The sequence below is a fragment of the Thalassophryne amazonica genome, chromosome 12 (genome assembly GCF_902500255.1).
Source record: "Thalassophryne amazonica chromosome 12, fThaAma1.1, whole genome shotgun sequence".
NCBI lineage: Eukaryota > Metazoa > Chordata > Actinopteri > Batrachoidiformes > Batrachoididae > Thalassophryne > Thalassophryne amazonica.
In genome coordinates, this window is record NC_047114.1 from 40,319,358 (window position 1) to 40,339,577 (window position 20,220).

The 20,220-nt window shown below is 47.0% G+C and overlaps 1 protein-coding gene across 1 annotated transcript in view; it reads right to left on the reverse strand.

Moving 5' to 3' along the window:
- c8a (complement component 8, alpha polypeptide) overlaps positions 1 to 18,537 on the reverse strand; it is a 29,409-nt gene extending 10,872 nt beyond the window's left edge. Inside the window, exons 1-4 of the mRNA XM_034183522.1 lie at positions 18,412 to 18,537; positions 18,016 to 18,100; positions 12,433 to 12,580; positions 12,200 to 12,347 (exon numbers count right to left, since the gene is read on the reverse strand). Coding sequence (XP_034039413.1) covers positions 12,200 to 12,347; positions 12,433 to 12,580; positions 18,016 to 18,100; positions 18,412 to 18,527 — 497 coding nt within the window. The 5' untranslated portion in view covers positions 18,528 to 18,537. The remainder of the gene's footprint in view (positions 1 to 12,199; positions 12,348 to 12,432; positions 12,581 to 18,015; positions 18,101 to 18,411) is intronic.
- Between the last annotated feature and the right edge of the window lie 1,683 nt (positions 18,538 to 20,220).

A 20,220-nucleotide genomic window follows, 5' to 3' on the forward strand; every position in this document is an offset into this window, starting at 1 on the left:
GTTCCAGTGATGGTTCAACAACCCCTCCCACCATCCCCTGAAGCATACATAAGCCCTCCTGAGCTGTACGGAGGTTGTGTGGAGACGTGCGCAGACTTTCTCATGCAGTGTTCGCTCATCTTCGCACAACGTCCCGTCATGTACGCGTCAGATGCTAGTAAAATAGCTTATGTGATTGCTCTGCTTCGGGGTAAGGCACGCGCCTGGGCTACGGCGCTCTGGGAACAGAACTCACGGTTGTTATCAGCATACACTGGGTTTGTGGGGGAGTTCAGAACAGTGTTTGATCACCCTAACAGAGGAGAGACCGCTTCAACAATGCTGCTGTCAATGCGACAGGGGCGCCGGTGCACAGCCGAATATGCAGTCGACTTCCGCATTGCGGCTGCGAGGTCCAGCTGGAATAACGTTGCGCTCCACGCCGCCTTCATAAACGGACTGTCATCGGTCCTGAAGGAGCATCTGGTAGCTAAGGAGGAACCGCGGGATTTAGATGGGCTTATCGATCTCGTAATACGGTTAGACAATCGGTTGGAGGAACGCCGTCAGGAGCGAGGCGAAGGACGTGGCCAGATACGCGCCGTCCCTCTCCCTTCCGGGTTCGAAAAGGGGCCGCCCTCCCCACGCTCCACAGCCGCAGCGCTCCGTGGGGCAACAGCTCCCCCTGCTGACGTTGTTAGGGAAACGCACAGGGCCAAAATGAGGAGGCTGGTCCGCGGGGAGTGTTTTCTCTGCAGCTCTAAGGAGCACATACAGAAAAACTGCCCCAAACGGCCACAACAACAACCGCCCTCAGAGACTGGGCTAAGGGGGGGTCAAAACATTCATGTGGGACACACACAGATTGCCACACGACTCCCAGTTACAATCCTGAGCGGGGATTTAACCCTTCAAGCCCCAGCACTGGTGGACACGGGGTCAGAAGGGAATCTGCTAGACAGCAGATGGGCAAGGGAGGTAGGGCTCCCTCTGGTGGCGCTTCCTTCGCCATTGCAGGTGCGGGCACTAGATGGCACCCTCCTCCCTTTAATCACACACAAGACACAACCAGTAACTCTGGTGGTGTCTGGAAACCATCGGGAGGAGATTGAGTTTTTGTAACTCCTTCTACCTCCCGCGTGATTTTGGGCTTCCCATGGATGTTGAAGCACAATCCCCGGATTGATTGGCCGTCTGGGGTGGTGGTTCAGTGGAGCGAAACCTGCCATCGGGTGTGTTTAGGATCCTCGGTTCCTCCCGGTTTACAGGCTAAGGAGGAGGTCAAAGTCCCTCCCAATCTGACAGCAGTGCCGGTTGAGTACCACGATCTTGCTGACGTCTTCAGCAAGGATCTGGCACTCACCCTTCCCCCGCACCGTCCGTACGATTGTGCCATTGATTTGGTTCCAGGCGCTGAGTTCCCGTTCAGCAGGCTGTACAACCTCTCATGACCTGAGCGCGAATCAATGGAGACCTAGATCCGGGACTCATTAGCTGCCGGGCTGATCCGGAACTCCACCTCCCCGATGGGGGCAGGTTTCTTTTTTGTGGGCAAGAAAGATGGCGGATTCCGTCCATGCATTGATTACAGGGGGCTGAATGAGATTACGGTTCGCAACCGATACCCGTTGCCATTGTTGGATTCCGTGTTCACCCCCCTGCATGGAGCCAAAATCTTTACTAAGCTGGATCTTAGAAATGCGTATCACCTGGTTCGGATCCGGAAGGGAGACGAATGGAAGACGGCATTTAACACCCCGTTAGGTCACTTTGAGTACCTGGTCATGCCGTTCGGCCTCACCAATGCCCCCGCGACGTTCCAAGCCTTGGTTAACGACGTCTTGCGGGACTTCCTGCACCGATTCGTCTTCGTATATCTGGACAATATTCTCATCTTTTCTCCGGATCTTGAGACCCATGTCCAGCATGTACGTCAGGTCCTGCAGCGGTTGTTAGAGAACCGACTGTTTGTGAAGGGCGAGAAGTGCGAGTTTCACCGCACGTCTTTGTCCTTCCTGGGGTTTATCATCTCCTCTAACTCTGTCGCCCCTGATCCGGCCAAGGTTGCGGCGGTGAGAGATTGGCCCCAACCAACAAGCCACAGGAAGCTGCAACAGTTCCTCGGCTTCGCTAATTTCTATAGGAGGTTCATTAAGGGCTACAGTCAGGTAGTTAGCCCCCTGACAGCCCTGACCTCTCCAAAAGTCCCCTTCACCTGGTCGGATCGGTGCAAAGCCGCATTCAAGGAGTTGAAACGACGGTTCTCTACTGCGCCAGTTTTGGTGCAGCCCGACCCTAGCCGCCAGTTCGTGGTTGAAGTGGACGCCTCTGACTCAGGGATAGGAGCCGTGCTATCCCAGAGCGGAGAGACTGATAAGGTTCTTCACCCAGGTGCCTACTTTTCACGCAGGTTGACCCCAGCTGAACGGAACTATGATGTCGGCAATCGAGAACTCCTTGCGGTGAAAGAGGCTCTTGAGGAGTGGAGACACCTGTTGGAGGGAGCGTCTGTGCCGTTCACGGTTTTCACTGACCATTGGAACCTGGAGTATATCAGGACCACCAAGTGGCTGAACCCCAGGCAAGCCCGCTGGTCATTGTTCTTCGGGCGTTTTGACTTCCGGATCACCTATCGCCCCGGGACCAAGAACCAGAGGTCGGATGCCTTGTCCCGGGTACATGAAGAGGAGGTCAAAACTGCACTGTCGGATCCACCGGAGCCCATCCTGCCTGAGTCCACTATCGTGGCCACCCTCACCTGGGACGTGGAGAAGATCGTCCGGGAGGCCCTGGCACGGAGCCCGGACCCAGGAACAGGTCCGAAGAACCGTTTGCACGTCCCACCAGAGGCCAGAGCTGCAGTCTTGGACTTCTGTCACGGTTCCAAGCTCTCCTGTCATCCAGGGGTGCGAAGGACTGTGGCAGTTGTCCGGCAGAGCTTCTGGTGGGCGTCTATGGAGGCCGACGTCCGGGAGTACATCCAGGCCTGCACCACCTGTGCCAGGGGCAAGGCAGACCATAAAAGGTCCCAAGGACTTCTCCAGCCGTTACCTGTGCCTCATCGCCCCTGGTCCCACATCGGCCTGGATTTCGTCACGAGCCTCCCGCCGTCCCAGGGCAACACCACCATCTTCACGATAGTGGACCGATTCTCCAAGGCGGCCCACTTTGTGGCCCTCCCGAAGCTCCCAACAGCCCAGGAGACAGCAGACCTCCTGGTCCACCACGTCGTCCGTCTGCATGGGATACCCACCGACATCATCTCTGATCGTGGTCCCCAGTTCTCCTCACACGTCTGGAGGAGCTTCTGCCGGGAACTGGGGGCTACTGTGAGCCTCTCGTCCGGGTATCATCCGCACACCAATGGACAGGCAGAACGGGCCAATCAGGAATTGGAGCAAGCTCTGCGCTGTGTGACGTCCGCACGTCTTCAGCAAGGATCTGGCACTCACGCTGCCCCCACACCGTCCGTACGATTGTGCCATTGATTTGATACCGGGCGCTGAGTACCCGTCCAGCAGGCTGTACAACCTCTCACATCCGGAACGCGAATCAATGGAGACCTACATCCGGGACTCGTTAGCTGCCGGGTTGATCTGGAACTCCACCTCCCCGATGGGTGCTGGTTTCTTTTTTGTGGGCAAGAAGGACGGCGGACTCCGTCCATGCATTGATTACAGAGGGCTGAACGAGATCACGGTTCGCAACCGATACCCGTTACCCCTGTTGGATTCAGTGTTCACGCCCCTGCATGGAGCCCAAATATTCACGAAATTGGATCTTAGGAATGCTTATCACCTGGTTCGGATCCGGGAGGGAGACGAGTGGAAGACGGCATTTAACACCCCGTTAGATCACTTTGAGTACCTGGTCATGCCGTTCGGCCTCACCAATGCGCCCGCAACGTTCCAAGCGTTGGTTAATGACGTCTTGCGGGACTTCCTGCATCGGTTTGTCTTTGTATATCTAGACGATATACTCATCTTTTCTCTGGATCCTGAGACCCATGTCAAGCATGTACGTCAGGTCCTACAGCGGTTGTTGGAGAACCGGCTGTTTGTGAAGGGCAAGAAGTGCTATTTCCACCGCACTTTTTTGTCCTTCCTGGGGTTCATAATCTCCTCCAACTCCGTCGCCCCTGATCCGGCCAAGGTTGCGGCGGTGAGAGATTGGCCCCAACCAACAAACCGTAGGAAACTACAACAGTTCCTCGGTTTTGCAAATTTCTACCGGAGGTTCATCAAGGGCTACAGTCAGGTAGTTAGCCCGCTGACAGCCCTGACCTCCACAAAAGTCCCCTTCACCTGGTCGGATCGGTGCAAAGCCGCGTTTAGGGAGTTGAAACGCCGGTTCTCGACTGCACCGGGTCTGGTGCAGCCCGATCCTAATCGCCAGTTCGTGGTTGAAGTGGACGCCTCTGACTCAGGGATAGGAGCCATGCTATCCCAGAGCGGGGAGTCCGACAAGGTTCTCCATCCATGTGCCTACTTTTCCCGCAGGTTGACCCCGGCTGAAAGGAACTATGACGTCGGCAATCGGGAACTTCTTGCGGTGAAGGAGGCTCTTGAGGAGTGGAGACACCTGTTGGAGGGAGCATTGGTACCATTTACGGTTTTCACGGACCATCGGAACCTGGAGTACATTCGGACCACCAGGCGTCTGAACCCCAGGCAAGCCCGCTGGTCGCTGTTCTTCGGGCGCTTTGACTTCCGGATCACCTACCGCCCCGGGACAAAAAACCAACGATCTGACGCCCTGTCCCGGGTGCATGAAGTGGAGGTCAAGACCGAGCTGTCAGACCCCCCTGAAACCATCATCCCCGAGTCCACTGTAGTGGCCACCCTTACCTGGGACATGGAGAAGACCGTCCGGGAGGCCCTGACATGGAGCCCGGACCCGGGGACAGGTCCGAAGAACAAATTGTACATCCCACCAGAGGCCAGGGCTGCGGTCCTTGACTTCTGTCACGGTTCCAAGCTCTCCTGTCATCCAGGGGTGCGAAGGACCGTGGCAGTGGTCCGGCAGCGCTTCTGGTGGGCGTCTATGGAAGCCGACGTCCGGGAGTATGTCCAGGCCTGCACCACCTGTGCCAGGGGCAAAGCCGACCACCACAAAGCCCAAGGCCTCCTCCAGCCTCTGCCCGTGCCTCATCGCCCCTGGTCTCACATCGGCCTGGACTTTGTCACGGGCCTCCCGCCGTCCCAGGGCATGACTACCATCCTCATGATAGTGGACCGGTTCTCCAAGGCGGCCCACTTCGTGGCCCTCCCGAAGCTCCCGACGGCCCAGGAGACTGCAGACCTCCTGGTCCACCATGTCGTGCGTCTGCATGGGATTCCATCGGACATTGTCTCAGATCGTGGTCCTCAGTTCTCCTCCCAGGTCTGGAGGAGTTTCTGCAGGGAACTGGGGGCCACTGTCAGTCTCTCGTCTGGGTACCACCCCCAGACGAACGGGCACGCAGAGCGGACGAACCAGGAACTGGGGCATGCCCTTCGCTGCGTGACCTCCGCACACCCGACGGCCTGGAGTGACCATCTGGCCTGGATCGAGTACGCTCATAATAGCCGTGTTTCATCTGCCACCGGCCTCTCCCCGTTTGAGGTGTGTTTGGGGTAACAGCCCCCATTGTTTCCGCTAGTGGAGGGAGAGGTCGGGGTGCCCTCGGTCCAGGCCCATCTGAGGAAGTGCCGTCGGGTGTGGCGTACTGCCCGCTTTGCCCTGCTCAGAGCCCGGACGAGGGCTAAGGCCCATGCAGACCGCCGGCGTTCCCCGGCCCCTGCATACCAGCCCGGGCAGGCGGTCTGGTTATCCACAAAGGACATACCTCTACAAACAGAATCCCAGAAGCTTAAGGACAGATTTATAGGACCCTTCACCATCGTGAAGGTTCTCAGTCCAGCATCCAGTATTCCACGTCTCCAGACTCAAACCCTGCCACACCTCTCCCCTCTGTGCCCCTGGACCGGCGCCGCCGCCTGCCCGGATCATCGACGGGGAGCCGGCTTGGACTGTGCGCCGACTCCTGGACGTTCGTCGAAAGGGCCGGGGATTCCAGTATTTGGTGGACTGGGAAGGATATGGACCCGAAGAACGCTCCTGGGTGAAGAGGAGCTTCATCCTGGACCCGGCCCTCCTGGCCGATTTCTACGCCCGGCACCCGGACAAGCCTGGTCGGGCCACCACCAGATGGCGCCCTGCTTGAAGTGCGGGCTTCAAGCATGAGAGGGCGTCATAGCAACCGGGAGTGACAGCTGTCACTCGTTATCAGCACCAGCTGTCACTCATTCACATCACCACCACCATAAAGGCCGGCCTGCAACTCCACCTCCCCGCCGAGAAATCAGCTACCGTTCAGGTAACTTCTCTGCTGACTTACAAAGTAATAATCTGAACTTCTTTGCAGCCGTTTTCCTGTGGTGTGTCCTTATCTGTGGGATTGGCGTTTGGTGTGGACTGCGACGGCTTTGCATCACACCCCAAACCAGATAAGTGGTTAAACAGGAGCTGCACGAGTGTGTGATTGGAGGTGGAGGTGCTCCCTCCTAACTAAACACAGACTGTGGGATTACTGAGTGTGTGAACTCGCACTCATCAATACTGTTTCTGTTCTCTGCCAGCAGTACCGGGTCTGACTGCTGAAGACAGTGGCCATCTAGGGCGCAGGGCTTGGCGGCTCCGGTGTTCTTCAGATCCGTTGGTGGTGGAAGCTGTGTGGGATCCGGCTCTTCTCTCGCCAGACGTCTTCTATCTTCGAGCCTGCCCACACGTCACCTTGTGTATAATTGACATTCCACCATATTGTTATTGTCTGTACTTCGTTGTGCGATTCACAACATTAAATTGTTACTTTTTGGCTTATCCATTGTCCGTTCATTACCGCCCCCTGTTGTGGGTCCGTGTCACGACACTTTCACAACAATATGAGCATATTCAGGGTTTATGGGTGTTTGTTATGCGCAACCGGGTTATTGCTAATATTCCAGTTAAGAAAGGGTTATTGGCTGCATGTAAACGTACTCAGTGATGTATTCAGTGAGGGTTCTCTGGGTAGCACTATCTGCTTGCTTGCTATTAGAGAGAATAACATGGTCCAGGACCCAAAAGAAAACCACATTCATGTTCTGTCTCTGTAAAGGTTCTAGTTTTTCTAAAATACACATAATTATTTGATGATCATCAAAAAGACACATCCCTGGAGACATAATTTTGAGTCTGTAAAAATAAGAGTGCTCTTGGTGGCTAGTCTCTATGTATTCCCATGCTAACATCAACACACGGGTCTCAGACATAAAAAGTGCACTTGGAGACCCCAACGATTGCATAGATTTTGGTACATATATTGTAGTTTAGATGTGGATTCTCCCCATACACAAACACATTTCAACATTGGGAGACAGAGCATTTTTTGGTTGTTTGGATTAATTTCTACAAAATGAATGCACCGATCTTCATGAAAAAACAAAAATCATGCCTATGTATTCTATGATTAACTACCCATTGCTGCAGATCTCAAAGTACCATCCCCACATCCACGATGGGACACCTGGGGAATGGACCAGGTAGGTGTGTGCCCTGTGGCCTTCAATGGTAGCCATGAAGTCCTAACAGGAACCCTGAACATGAGACAGCTAATAGGGATCTCGTGAAACAAGGAATCCTCAATGGTGGATCAGGCAGAGGAGGTGATGGCTTTGTCGCCCAACGGCTGTGAAGGCGGACAAAGGCTGCAGGTCTTCAGACTCCAATTGTCTGGGATTTTCCAGTCATCGGTCCAGGCTGAGGATGTGTCAGGGATCGTGTGTTTGTCGGTGTGCAACAACATTCCCCCATTAAACAAACCCACACACAGACACTTCTAGATTGACCCTGGATGTAGATTTTCTACACTGCGCATCCGCAAACCTTTCAGTGATCGGCAAAGAGTGACAGTGGCAGGATTGTGAATCTGGTCCCTTAGCTTGGCCCCAGCACAGAAGTGGCAGATATGTGATTCAGTTGTCACATGTCATTAACCTGTCTGGATTACTGTGTCCACAGGGTCACCAGCTCTGCTGTACAAAAAAGTGATGAAATCTGGTACATGGAACAAATGAACCTTGATGGGCAACAAAAAGTCAATAAAGGTGAACAGCTCTTACTTCTCGAGGACTCCAGAAATCTGCCCTCGACATTGTCACTTTAAGTGAAACAAGAGGAGCAGATGAAGGCCAGTTACAGAAGGAGCAAGGGAGCTACACTTTCTTCTGGAAAGGGCTTCCTGAGGAGAAATCCATGATGTCGGTTACACCATCAAGAACTCTCACCTTCCAAAACTGACTGAACACCCAGTGGGTGCCAATGAACAACTAATGACACTCAGTTTTAAACTTGCAAGCAAACGCCGTGCCACATCATCAGTACTTATGCACCAACACTTAACACTGACCATAGAAGGAAGCCTTCTATACCAAGCTGGACACCATTCTATCTGCAATCCCAGCATCTGACAAGATCATCCTCCTTGGCGACTTCAATGACCAGGTCAGAAAGGACCACCAGCTCTGCAACAGAATCATCGGGAGAAATGGAGTAAGTGCAAGATCAATGGTACTCTGCTCCTCTCAGAGTGCACTAAACACGATCTCATCATCACAACACAATCTTCAGGCAAAAGCAAACATTTAAAGTCTGCTAGCAACACTCTTGCTCAAGCACTGGCACCTGCCCAACTAAATTATTGTCCAAAAGCGAGAACAGAAATATGTCCTGTCCACCAACATAATGACCGGTGCAGATGACTATTTGACCGATTACTGTCTGATCTGCTCCAGGATCCAGCTAAACTCCAACCCCAAAAGAAGGCCTGGGCACTGCAAAAACTGTCAAAATATTAAACATTGGCAAGTTTGAAGACTCAAAAACAAAAACAGAGCTTCAACAGTGCTTGATGAAAAAAACTCTGTATGAAGTATTCCATCCCGGCTCCTAAGCATTGGGAGGAGCTCAAGATAGCCATAACAACAGCCTGCCAAGAAACACTCAGACACTAGAAGAGGAAGCGCTAGAACTGGTTTGTTGAGAATGACCAGGTCCGCCAACAATTCATCAACCTAAAGTGAAATGTTGTTCTTGACCTCCAGAAAGATCCACCCTCGTAAGAGAAAAAGTCTTGTGTGCAGCAAAGCACAGCAATTCTGCAAAGTGAAACTCACAAACTGAAAAATCAATGGTGGATCAACAAGGCTGCTGAAGTCCAAGCCCTTGCCGACAGAAATGACAGCAGAGGCTTTTTCAATGCCAGCAAATCAATCTACGGCCCCACCACTTAAGAACAGTCACCTCTTTGAAGGAAGGATGGCCTGAGCCTGCTGAAAACCAGAGAAGACATCAGTGCTCAATGGAAAGACCTCTTGAACATCAACTCAATCGTAGAGGAGTAGGAACTGCTCAACAATTTAACAACACAAGACATCGTTGAAGAACTCAGTCGAACCACAATTCTCAAAAAAAAAAAAAAAAAACTTGTTACCCTTAAAGGCATAAAAAACAACAAAGCACCCGGCAAACACAACATTCCCGTTGAGGTTGTTAAAGAAGTAGGTCCCTTTCTCCAATGTCAACCAACTCATTGTCAATATCTGGGCTCAAGAACAAAATACCCACAGGCCTGAAAGACTCAATGATTGTCACCATCTACGAGTGGAAAGGAGACAAGTCTGACTGCCAATAATCATCTGAGACCACGGGCAGAAAACATCCTTCCTGAATCCCAGAGTGGCTTCTGGCCGTTGACTTTATAAAGGCATTTGACAGTGTGTCATGCACACTTCTGTGGAAGATTCCAAGCAAAATGGGCTGTCCAGAAAAAAAAAAAAATCATCAAGATCCTGTGGCTTCTCCCCAATGACATGTCTGCCACAGTTCTGGTAAATGGTACAAAAACCTCAGCATTCAGTGTTCAATCAGGAGTAAAACAGAGCTGCCTCATCATCCCTATGCTGTTCATAATCTTTATGGCAACAATCCTCCACTTGATCGAGGACAAGGTGCCACCATTAATTGTCACTGTGTACACAACAAATGGAAAGCTCTTCAACCTGAACCAACTTAAAGGGAAAAACAAAATCGCCATCACTTCACTCCTGGACTTCCAGTATGCCAATAGACAGCAGTGTGTCACCCCTTACAGAAAAAGGTCTTCAGAAAATCCTTGAAACCTTTGATGAAGCCTACACCAAACTTGGTCTTCACATCAGAAGACACAGATACTGTACCAGCATAGAACAAACATGGTTAATCCAAAATGCCATACTCTGAAATTGCACAGACAGGTCCTGAGAACGTGGCCCACTTTCCATACCTGGGCACCCATGTGTTATCAAACGGCAACATCAATGATGAGGTCCAGCACTGACTCAAGTATGCAGGAACTGCCTTTGGCCAGTTACACAACCATGTTTTCAACAACAGAAACCTTCAACGAAAGACAAAATTCCTTGTCTATTCACCTTATTCAGCCCCGCCCACTTTTACAACAGAGGCATTTCCGTTTTGTCTTAGGACTTCCGCTGAGCGGTGTTTTCAGTACAGAGCAATGGAAGATATGACATGGGCAGAAACAAAAACCTTTTTGAAAAGCTCAATGGGATCAACTCTGGCTCACCCACGGGTCAAAACAGAGCGGGAAGGTGACATGAAAAAGTGGCTCTTGATTATTTTTAACTACTCTGTGTTGTCGGCGTGGACAGTTTGGCTATGAGGAACTACGAACTTCGTGCTGCACAGCGCCGCTGAAGCAGTCAAGTCACAATCAAGTTAAAATACTACCCGATAAGTAGTACCACCGTAATGCCAAGATTACGTAACATTAATATACGTATGGTGTTATTTCATGCAGTGTTTGGTTGTATCAAACACCAGAAAATGAGTAAATAAAATAGCAGCTAACGCTACAAACACAACTTACACGTTTGTCTCACTAGCATCCGCGGTGGCTTCTTCAATGGAGTGTTATAGTCCAATAATTTCTCTGGGTAAAGATCCAGTGGTGTGGGTTTTTTCCTCCATAAAATGAAAAGAACAGACAGGGACGTTTGGGTGGATCTTTCAAATTCAGCGCCTTTAGTCAGCACTGGAGATCCTCGTCTTTCGATGGAGGAGGGAACAAGTTAATGTTGGTCCACAGAACTCAGATCTCTGCTTTCCATGTTCAAAACATCGATCTGAAAGTGATAGTTTCCTCTTCCTCCAGTTGTTGTGGCACTAACGAACTGAACAATTAATGCTCCTCATGTTCGGACACTTCTAGTGTACTGTGTTCCCATGGAGATAATCATTGACGCAGTGGCAAACCGGAAGTTGCTTGACAAAATGCCACCGCCCACCCTGACTTCCTGAATAAGGTGAATAAAGCCATTGTCATGTCAACCCTGCTGTATGGATTTAAGATTTGGACCACCTACCACCGCCACCTGAAGAGGAATATCCTCTGCATCAGGTGGGAAGACTACTGTACCAACATCAGCATCCTGGCTGAAGCCAAGATATGGAGCATTGAATGTGTCATCATCATCATTATCATCATCATCAAGAACCAGCTTCAGTGGGTGGGTCACGTTGTTAGGATGGATGACAGCCCACTTCCAAAGTATATTTTTTGCTCTCAACTTAGTGAAGGAAAAACAGTCCAGAGGAGGGCATAAGAAATGCTACAAGGACCTCCTGAAGCACAACCTCATGACCTGCTCCATCGACTGAAAGACCTGGGAAGAACACACGGTGATCAATGATTCACACTGGAGTAGAAGTCTTCAAAAAATGTGAACACACAACACAGACAGGAAGAGGAGACAGGAAGGAAAGAGAGCAAGATCGTGACAGGCAGAAGCTTCCTGCAGAAACCATGTGCAGCGTCTGTAAGAAACAGTGTTTGTTAAGACTGGGCTTGATCAGTCATCACCGTGTCCACCATCCTGTCTGGAAAACAATCAAGAGACAGTCTCCCTTGCGACAGAGGGATAGCCATCACCTGATCCATTGCTGTACTTTGGTCCAGGTCATGATTCAAATTTACTGTCCAAAAATACATGGACAGCATTGGAAGACTAAAGTGGGAGAACTGGAATTTGGTTTGAGAAGGGACTATGATGAGCACCATTTGGAATCAATGGTTCTAATTTGTCCTTAAAACTTTTGCCTCTTTCCTTTATTTAAAGTTGGTAATAGCTGTGATATTTACCCCTGAGTACCACACTCTGCCCCAGGGATCAACAGGAGGGTGGAACACTTGTCTCTCCTCTCACTGACCTCTTCACAGCCGTCCTCATCTGAATAATCATCACAGTCTGACTCTCCATTACAGAGAAGAGACTGATCGATGCAGCGTCCTGTGCAGACAGACAGATGAGTATTTACTGTACATGCACACATGGACAGTCTTATGGCTGTGTGTGCACTCAGTGACAGACTTGCCCGTTTCGTTACAGGTGAAGCTCTCTCCACAGTATTCTGGTACTAAACACGGTGTAGTTGCTGTTGGACAGGCCAGCTTCTCCCACAGTGTTTCAACACACTCCGTGCCACCAAATTGTGATGGCTGCTCAATGAATCGAAAACGGAACTGAAATGGACAGACTGGAAACAATTAGCACTGGGGTTCACACAATATTAAAGGCATATACTTTTCCTGGAGTCATCATGTGTGCCATGTGTACTTCAAAACAGTGAACAAAAATCCATTTGATTCTGTGTATGAATGTGTGTATACTGCAATATTCTCCAAAACACCAGGTGGCAGTAGTGATACACGACTCCTATGCTTTGTGGGAGAGAAGCTCCTTCTCTGATGCATGGTGCTGTGCGATTCCACATCTACCACACTATGGGGTATGCAAACACCCTGAGTCCTGGCTGGTGACCACCCAGGCAGACAACTGGCTCATCACCACCTGGTCAAACTAGTCCCTTATCTGCTACGGCCAGGTGAAATGCGGGCATACCATTGGCCTTTTCAAGTTGTTGGGGTCCTTAACACTGAGGGACCTGCATGCTGGATCATGCACAGAGTAGTATGCCACATGGGCAAAATTTCATAGCTGATGTTTGCTCATCTTAGCATCATCCACAAACTCAAGGACAGTAAACCTTTCATTGTGAAAAAAAGATCCCCATCATGGGACTCCATGACCTTACCCAAGACCCATTCAAAGCAAGATGTGAACTGTTAGATATATTTGTGTGTTTAATTATTGTTTTCTTCATTTGTTTTCTTTTCTTGTTTTGGTATTAAAGTAGCTATTTTACTTAGGATTGTATCCTTAGTTTTATGTATTCTTTCTCTGTTTTCTTTTGCAATGTGCCTCTGCTGGAATGTGCTGAGAACGAATAATCTCCCTGCATCAATAAAACAGTCAGATTCTGTAGACTTTCAAGTCCAGACTTAAGAAGCATCTATTCTCCCTTTAGCATACTGGCATAGTATGTTACTATGCTTCCTACCCTTTAAAATTAATTGTATTAGTAAGGTAAGTCACTTTGTTTTTTGAAAGTTTGCGTTGTATTCACAGCACTGCACTTTTTTCACCTTTTTTTATGCTGCAGCCTTAAAATGGATGAAATTTATTTTTTCCTCTAAATTCTACACACAATATCCCATAATGACAATGTAAAAAAAGGTTTCTTTTTTAGATTTTTGCAAATTTATTAAAAAAACAACTAAGAAGTCACATGGAGATAAGTATTCACAGCCTTTGCCATGAAGCTCAAAATTGAGCTCAGGTGCATCCTGTTTCCACTAATCATCCTTGAGATGTTTCTACAGCTTTATTGGAGTCCACCTGGGGTAAATTCAGTTGACTGTACATTATTTAGAAAAGCACACACCTGTCTGTATATAAGGTCCCACAGTTGACAGTGCATGTCAGACCACAAACCAAGCATGAAGTCAAAGGAATTGTCTGTAGACCTAAGAGACAGGACTGTCTCAAGGCACAAATCTGGGGAAGGGTGCAGAAACATTTCTGCTGCTTTGAAGGTCCCAATGAGTACAGTGACCTCCATCATCTGTAAATGGAAGAAGTTTGGATCCACCAGGACTCTTCCTAGAGCTGGTCACCCATCAAAACTGAGCGATTGGGGGAAAAGGGCCTTAGTCAGAGAGTTGACCAAGAACCCAATGGTCCCTCTGTCAGAGCTCCAGCATGCCTCTGTGAAGAGAGAACCTTCCAGAATGACAACCATCTCTGCAGCAATCCACCAATCAATCCTGTATGGTAGAGTGGCCAGACAGAAGCCACTCTTTAGTAAAAAGGCACATGGCAGCCTGTCTGGAGTTTGCCAAAATGCACCTGAAGGACTCTCAGATCATGAGAAACAAAATAGAAACCTTTGGTGTGAATGCCAGGCATTGTGATTTGGAGGAAACCCCTGACCATCCCTACAATGAAGCATGATGTAGCAGCCTCATGCTACGGGGATGTTTTTCAGTGGCGGAACTGGGAGACTAGTCAGGATTGAGGGAAAGATGAATGCAGCAATATACAGAGACATCCTGGATGAAAACCTGCTCCAGAGTGCTCTTGATCTCAGACTGGGGTCACGGTTCATCTTTCAGCAGGTCAATGACCCTAAGCACACAGCCAAGATACCAAAGGAGTGGCTTTAGGACAACTCCATGAATGTCCTTGAGTGGCACAGCCAGAGCCCAGACCTGAATCTGACTGAACATATCTGAAGAGATCTGAAAATGTCTGTGCACTGATGCTCCACATCCAACATGATGGAGCTTGAGAGGTGCTGCAAAGAGGAATGGACAAAACTGCCCAAAGATAGGTGCACCAAGCTTGTGGCATCATATTCAAGAAGACCTGAGTCTGTAATTGCTGCCAAAGATGCATCAACAAAGTATTGAAAAAAGGGTATGAATACTTACGTACATGTGATTTCTTAGTTTTTATTTTGAATAAATTTGCAAAAATTAAAAAAAAAAAATTCAGGTTGTCATTATTGAGTATTGTGAATTTACTCCATTTTGGAATAAGGTTGTAACATAAAATGTGGAAAAAGTGAAGAGCTGTGAATTCTTTCTGGATGGATCTCCAACTTCGTTGGCAGAGGTGATAATACAGAAAAAAAAATTGTGACTTGTGCGATGCATATACAGTTTCTGTCATCTTCATGAGGCATTTTTTTGACAGGTGCGACTTATACGGCACTACTTTTTCCTCAACTTGTGAAGTTTTGGCCATAGAACATTGCACACCATTTCTGTATCTTTTCTTTTTTTTTTGCTATGAGTGTGACTTATACATGAATGCCTTAGTTATTCTCAGCAGAGGAGGGCAGACAATTGTCTTGTTGTGGAATGTACCACCTCACCATACATGTGGTATTTCTGGCTACAAACGTTAATATGTTGTTGAGGGATGGCGCAGCTCCATCCAGAGATGGGTGTGGTATTTGTTCTGGAGACCCTCCTGTCCTGTGCACCAACAGCATTTCCTGTATATTTGTTTTGTGAATTGTTCTGTAATTTATGTCTGTAGCATGGCCCAAGCAGAGGATCACCCCTTTGAGTCTGGTCTGCTTGAGGTTTCTTCCTCAGAGAGAGTTTTTTCTTACCACTGCTGCTCTGGGGGTTAGTAAGGTTAGACCTTATTTGTGTGAAGTGCCTTGAGGCAACTCTGTTGTGATTTGGTGCTCGGAAATGAAAATAAATTGAAAAAAAAAAATGAACTGATACACACAGTAGTGTGAATTTGTTTGTCTATATGTGGCCCTGTGATAGACTGGCATCCTGTCCAGGGTCTACCACACCTCTTGCCCCATGACCGCTGGGATAGGCTCCAGCCCCCTGTGACGCTTAACTGGAATAAGCAGGTATTGAAAATAAATGAATAACTGAAACATGCAGTGATCTTTATTACTTACAGATAAGATATACAATATGAACCCTTTAATTCCACTTAGCATAGAGTATTGGGCTACTACTTCAAATAATAACTGAAGAAAGGAAACCTCCATGTAGAGATGCACAGCCACTTTAACCTCTTTGGGACTTATGATGCATCATCACCAATGTGCACAGCGTAATCGCAGATGTTCCAAAATTACATGTGACAATAATAAGCACAGAACAAGCTTCAGGCAGCAAGCGGTGGCTGGGGCACAAGGCATAATTTAGTTGTATACATGTAAAACTTCATTACCCTGCATGCTAGTGGAGCAGCTGCGTGTGTATGTGTGTGTGTGTGTGTGTGTGTGTGTGGTGTGAGTCTGTGGATGCGATAAACATGGCTCGATGAATTTCCTTCAGACTTGGTTGGAATATATTTAGATGATATCTGAAGGTGATTAAATTTTGAAGTCGTTTGGTCAAAGTCAAGGAAAACATGGTCCAAACAACACTTTTTTTCCTTGCATATTTCAACAACCAAGAATCCTAGACGGATGATTTAAAGCATATATTGATCATTATTATCACTTTACCGGGGCGTTGCTGGGCCAGTATCGTAGATTTATGTTGACGATATCTGGCTATATCCGCCCGCTGTGCGTAAACAAATGACATCATAGCACGCGCAGCCCAAGAACTGTCCGCAGAAAGGAAAAAAAAAAACTGTCCGCAGAGGAAAAGATGAAAAGGCGAGAAGTGTGTTTTGGTCCCAATATGGATATTCCGGATGATTTTCTCATGGATAGTACGACAATGAACAGCAGCTAAAGCAACCAGCTTGAAGAGGACGCACTGGCTAAACTGGAGAGCAAGCGCGCGCCAACTAGCTGACACGACAAAAGTTAAGTGAGCCAACTTTTTATGTACGCATTACGTGTTGTGTATCTCAATAAAAAGTGATAATAACGCAAATAACATGCTGTTGTCGTGTGGCATGCATTTTCTGAGTCCCTCCGTTCATGCCCAGTCGCCAAAAATGACAGATATTCGCCCTCATCTAACTCGGGCGAATATCTGTCATTTTTGGCGACTGGGCGTGAACGTCGGGCCTCCACCCTCCAAAAGCATGTTATTGTATTAGTACAACAGACACCATTTGAGACGTAACAGTATGCAAATTTACTTGTACATTTATATTGTGATGTGTAGAGCATCAGCTATCAGGGTGGTTGGTCAGGAACGGTTGGACACAAATGCAAGGCTCGAACCAACAGGTCTGGTTTTTAAAAGGCTTTACTGAAGTGGATAGTAGAGATTGGTACACGAGGAGGCAGTCCAACAAATACAGCAGTACAAAAGTCATCGGGCTTTGGCGTGGTCGGTCAAACAGGCAACACAATGAGGCTGGCAGGTACAGAGCTGGAGAGAAGGCACTAGGTACATCGGACTGGCGAAGGGCAAAAGCACCAAGTAAACTTCATACACACCCAGGTGATGAGCTGCAAATTAGAAACAGGTGTGCATGGAAAGCACCAGAACAAGGGTGTGGCCAGACAGAGAGACACATCCACCACCCCATACCAAGAGAGATCAGGACAGAAAACCCCAAGGAGGAAAAACCCAGCAAGAGAACTACCATCAGAAGAAAACAATGAAGCATAAGAACTAAGACAGAGAAGACAAAAATCCACATCCTGTCACCAGCCCTCTGAGGCCTTTCATTTCCATCCATCCATCCATCCATTTTCTTCCGCTTTATCCGGAGTCGGGTCACGGGGGCAGCAGCTCAAGCAAAGCCGCCCAGACCTCCCGATCCACACACACCTCCCCCAGCTCCTCCTTTTTGACAATTTAGTGAACAACTTTTGTGAGAGAGAAAACACTATATGATATGCAACATTAATTTTATTTGTTAAAATAGCACTGGGGAGCATTTATTTATTTATTTCATAAATTGTCCCAAGGATCCTACATGTTTTATGTATCAGCCACAATCTTCAAATTCATATTGCAGTCTATTGTACACTGATTGCAGATTTTTAAATTTAGAAGAAGAAAAAAACACTATTGCTTTTATAACTTCAGCTTCAGGCTAGTGTTCTCATTGTACATCTCTAAATGTGTCATTCGGGTAAAAAAAAAAATAAAAAAAAATCCATTACCTTTTTGTCTGTGCAGGAGTTACAAGGACTCCACGGTGACCACTTTCCCAGCCGACAGCTGATAGGATCTGGTCTCTTGACATCTCTGAATGAATGAAATACAATATTTATTCAGAATAGTCCAATTATGTGTTTAGTACACAATATCTCAAATGGTCACTATGAAGATCTTTCCTCACACAAATACACAACCAATCATTACCAAAACATGAATTAAAAATGAACTGATACTGTTTTAGAAGAAATCTAAAATCAAATAAAATACAATAAAACTAAAAGCAGGACAAAATAGAATAAGCATCCACACCGCCTCAAATCCTCATGGTGCCTAATTACTGAATTTATTAAGGTAACAATAAATATAATTAGGAATTAGTGAGGTGAGAAATACTGCACCTGTTACCAGTCCCAAAAAATGTCCATGGTCCTACAGATGCATCTACAATTGTGCCAAAATTGATAAAGAGCTGTAATGTGCATAAACCCAACAGAACATGAATAAACAGGCCCATAGTGGAGGACAGAGACTGGAATGGAGCTTTATTAGGAAACAGCTGCTTGTCTGTGGATCAGCCACAGTCAATGATTGAACAAGAACAAACACGCTGTTGCAACAGTTGGGAAACATTTGTTTTCTTTTATATGATCCAATTTAAACCAATAATACAGAACGTGTCCGCACACGCAGTGCCGTGTACAAAATGACTGCAAAATACTGCATTCGGCGTTAAAGCGAACCTGTAAAATACAAACCTAATGATTGATTTAAAAAATAAATAAATAAATAAATAAGTGATGACGTCATATACGCACGCCTGAGCGCGCGCGCGCTGCGGAGGTCACGAGCGGTGCGTCGGCGCTTTGAAATTGTTTGTAGCTTGTTAGCGTTAATTAGCCTGCTAAGTGTTATCAAAGTGCTTCCTCGGTTAAAGTAGAGACCGCTTTCTAAATGTTCATACTTGCAAACTAATGAGCAAAACGAGCTTCAATGGAAGAGGTAAGGTTTTAATTTGTGTCTTTTTGGCGTTCTTGTGCTTTTAACAGCAGTGAGTTAGAGTTTTTATATTGTTATATATTATTGTTTGTTGTCCCAGCAATTCGTCTTCCTAAACGAACCAATATTTTTTGTCTCTCTTTGAAAGTGCAGACTTGTATTTGTTGCTATTTATTCCACACCCTGACTGTCAATTGAAGAGAATTTATTTTAAAACCATGACGTTGCATAATTAAACTCCCTGCTTCCTACCTGCCCAAACTCATAAAGACTCTGTATCATGTTTTGGAATTGCTTGTTTAAAATCGAAAAATTGTATGGTTTAAAAGGGCATTTTTTTTTTTAAGAATTGTGATTTCATATGACTTATTTCAATTTTTGTTTTTGAAACAGCAAATCATAGGATAAAGTTGAGTACACTTCTAAGGATATCATGTCATTTATGCAAATAAACATTACATTTCTTTTTAGTTTTGCCTCAGGTAAATCATACTGCTTATTTGGTCAATAGATTAAATACTTTTTTGAAGTAGTGATGGCAAACTCATTTCAAACTTGTGGTCTTAATTGCATGTAAAAATAGTGGCTAAAACGTAAAATAGAATGGAACTCTCTATCTATCTATCTATCTATCTATCTATCTATCTATCTATCTATCTATCTATATTCACTGCTTATATTGCAATAAAATGTTTCATTTAGCTGTTTCTGCTTATCGACTAGTGCTAGAAGAAAATAAATGACCCCTGAAAAATTCATAGTGCAGATGTGAGCCTACATATAGATGAAAATCTGCAGATAAAATGAGAAAAGGACTTTGTGACATGTTTTGATCCCTCTGAACCACTGGGTGGTTCACATTGGGTTCTATCCAGAATGTGTTGGCTTGCTGATGGTACAGGTTGTTTGGCACACACCACATTTACCTCTAGATGGGTATCTGGTTAAGTGTGATGTAACGCATCGTGTGATTTTTTTTTTTTTTTTTTTTTTTTTTTCCCCAACTTCCGGTTCCAAACAAAAAAGGCACGCTGTCATTAACATTGAGAACTGCACTGAGATGATCTGATCAGGCTGCACTTACACCGTTGCACACAGACAACAGCATTAACATCGCAACATAAAACTTTTTGTATATTGTGCCTAAAACTATCCTGGATATATTAACTGGGTTTTACTGCGTTTGGTTTATGTAAAAATGTCAGACGCTC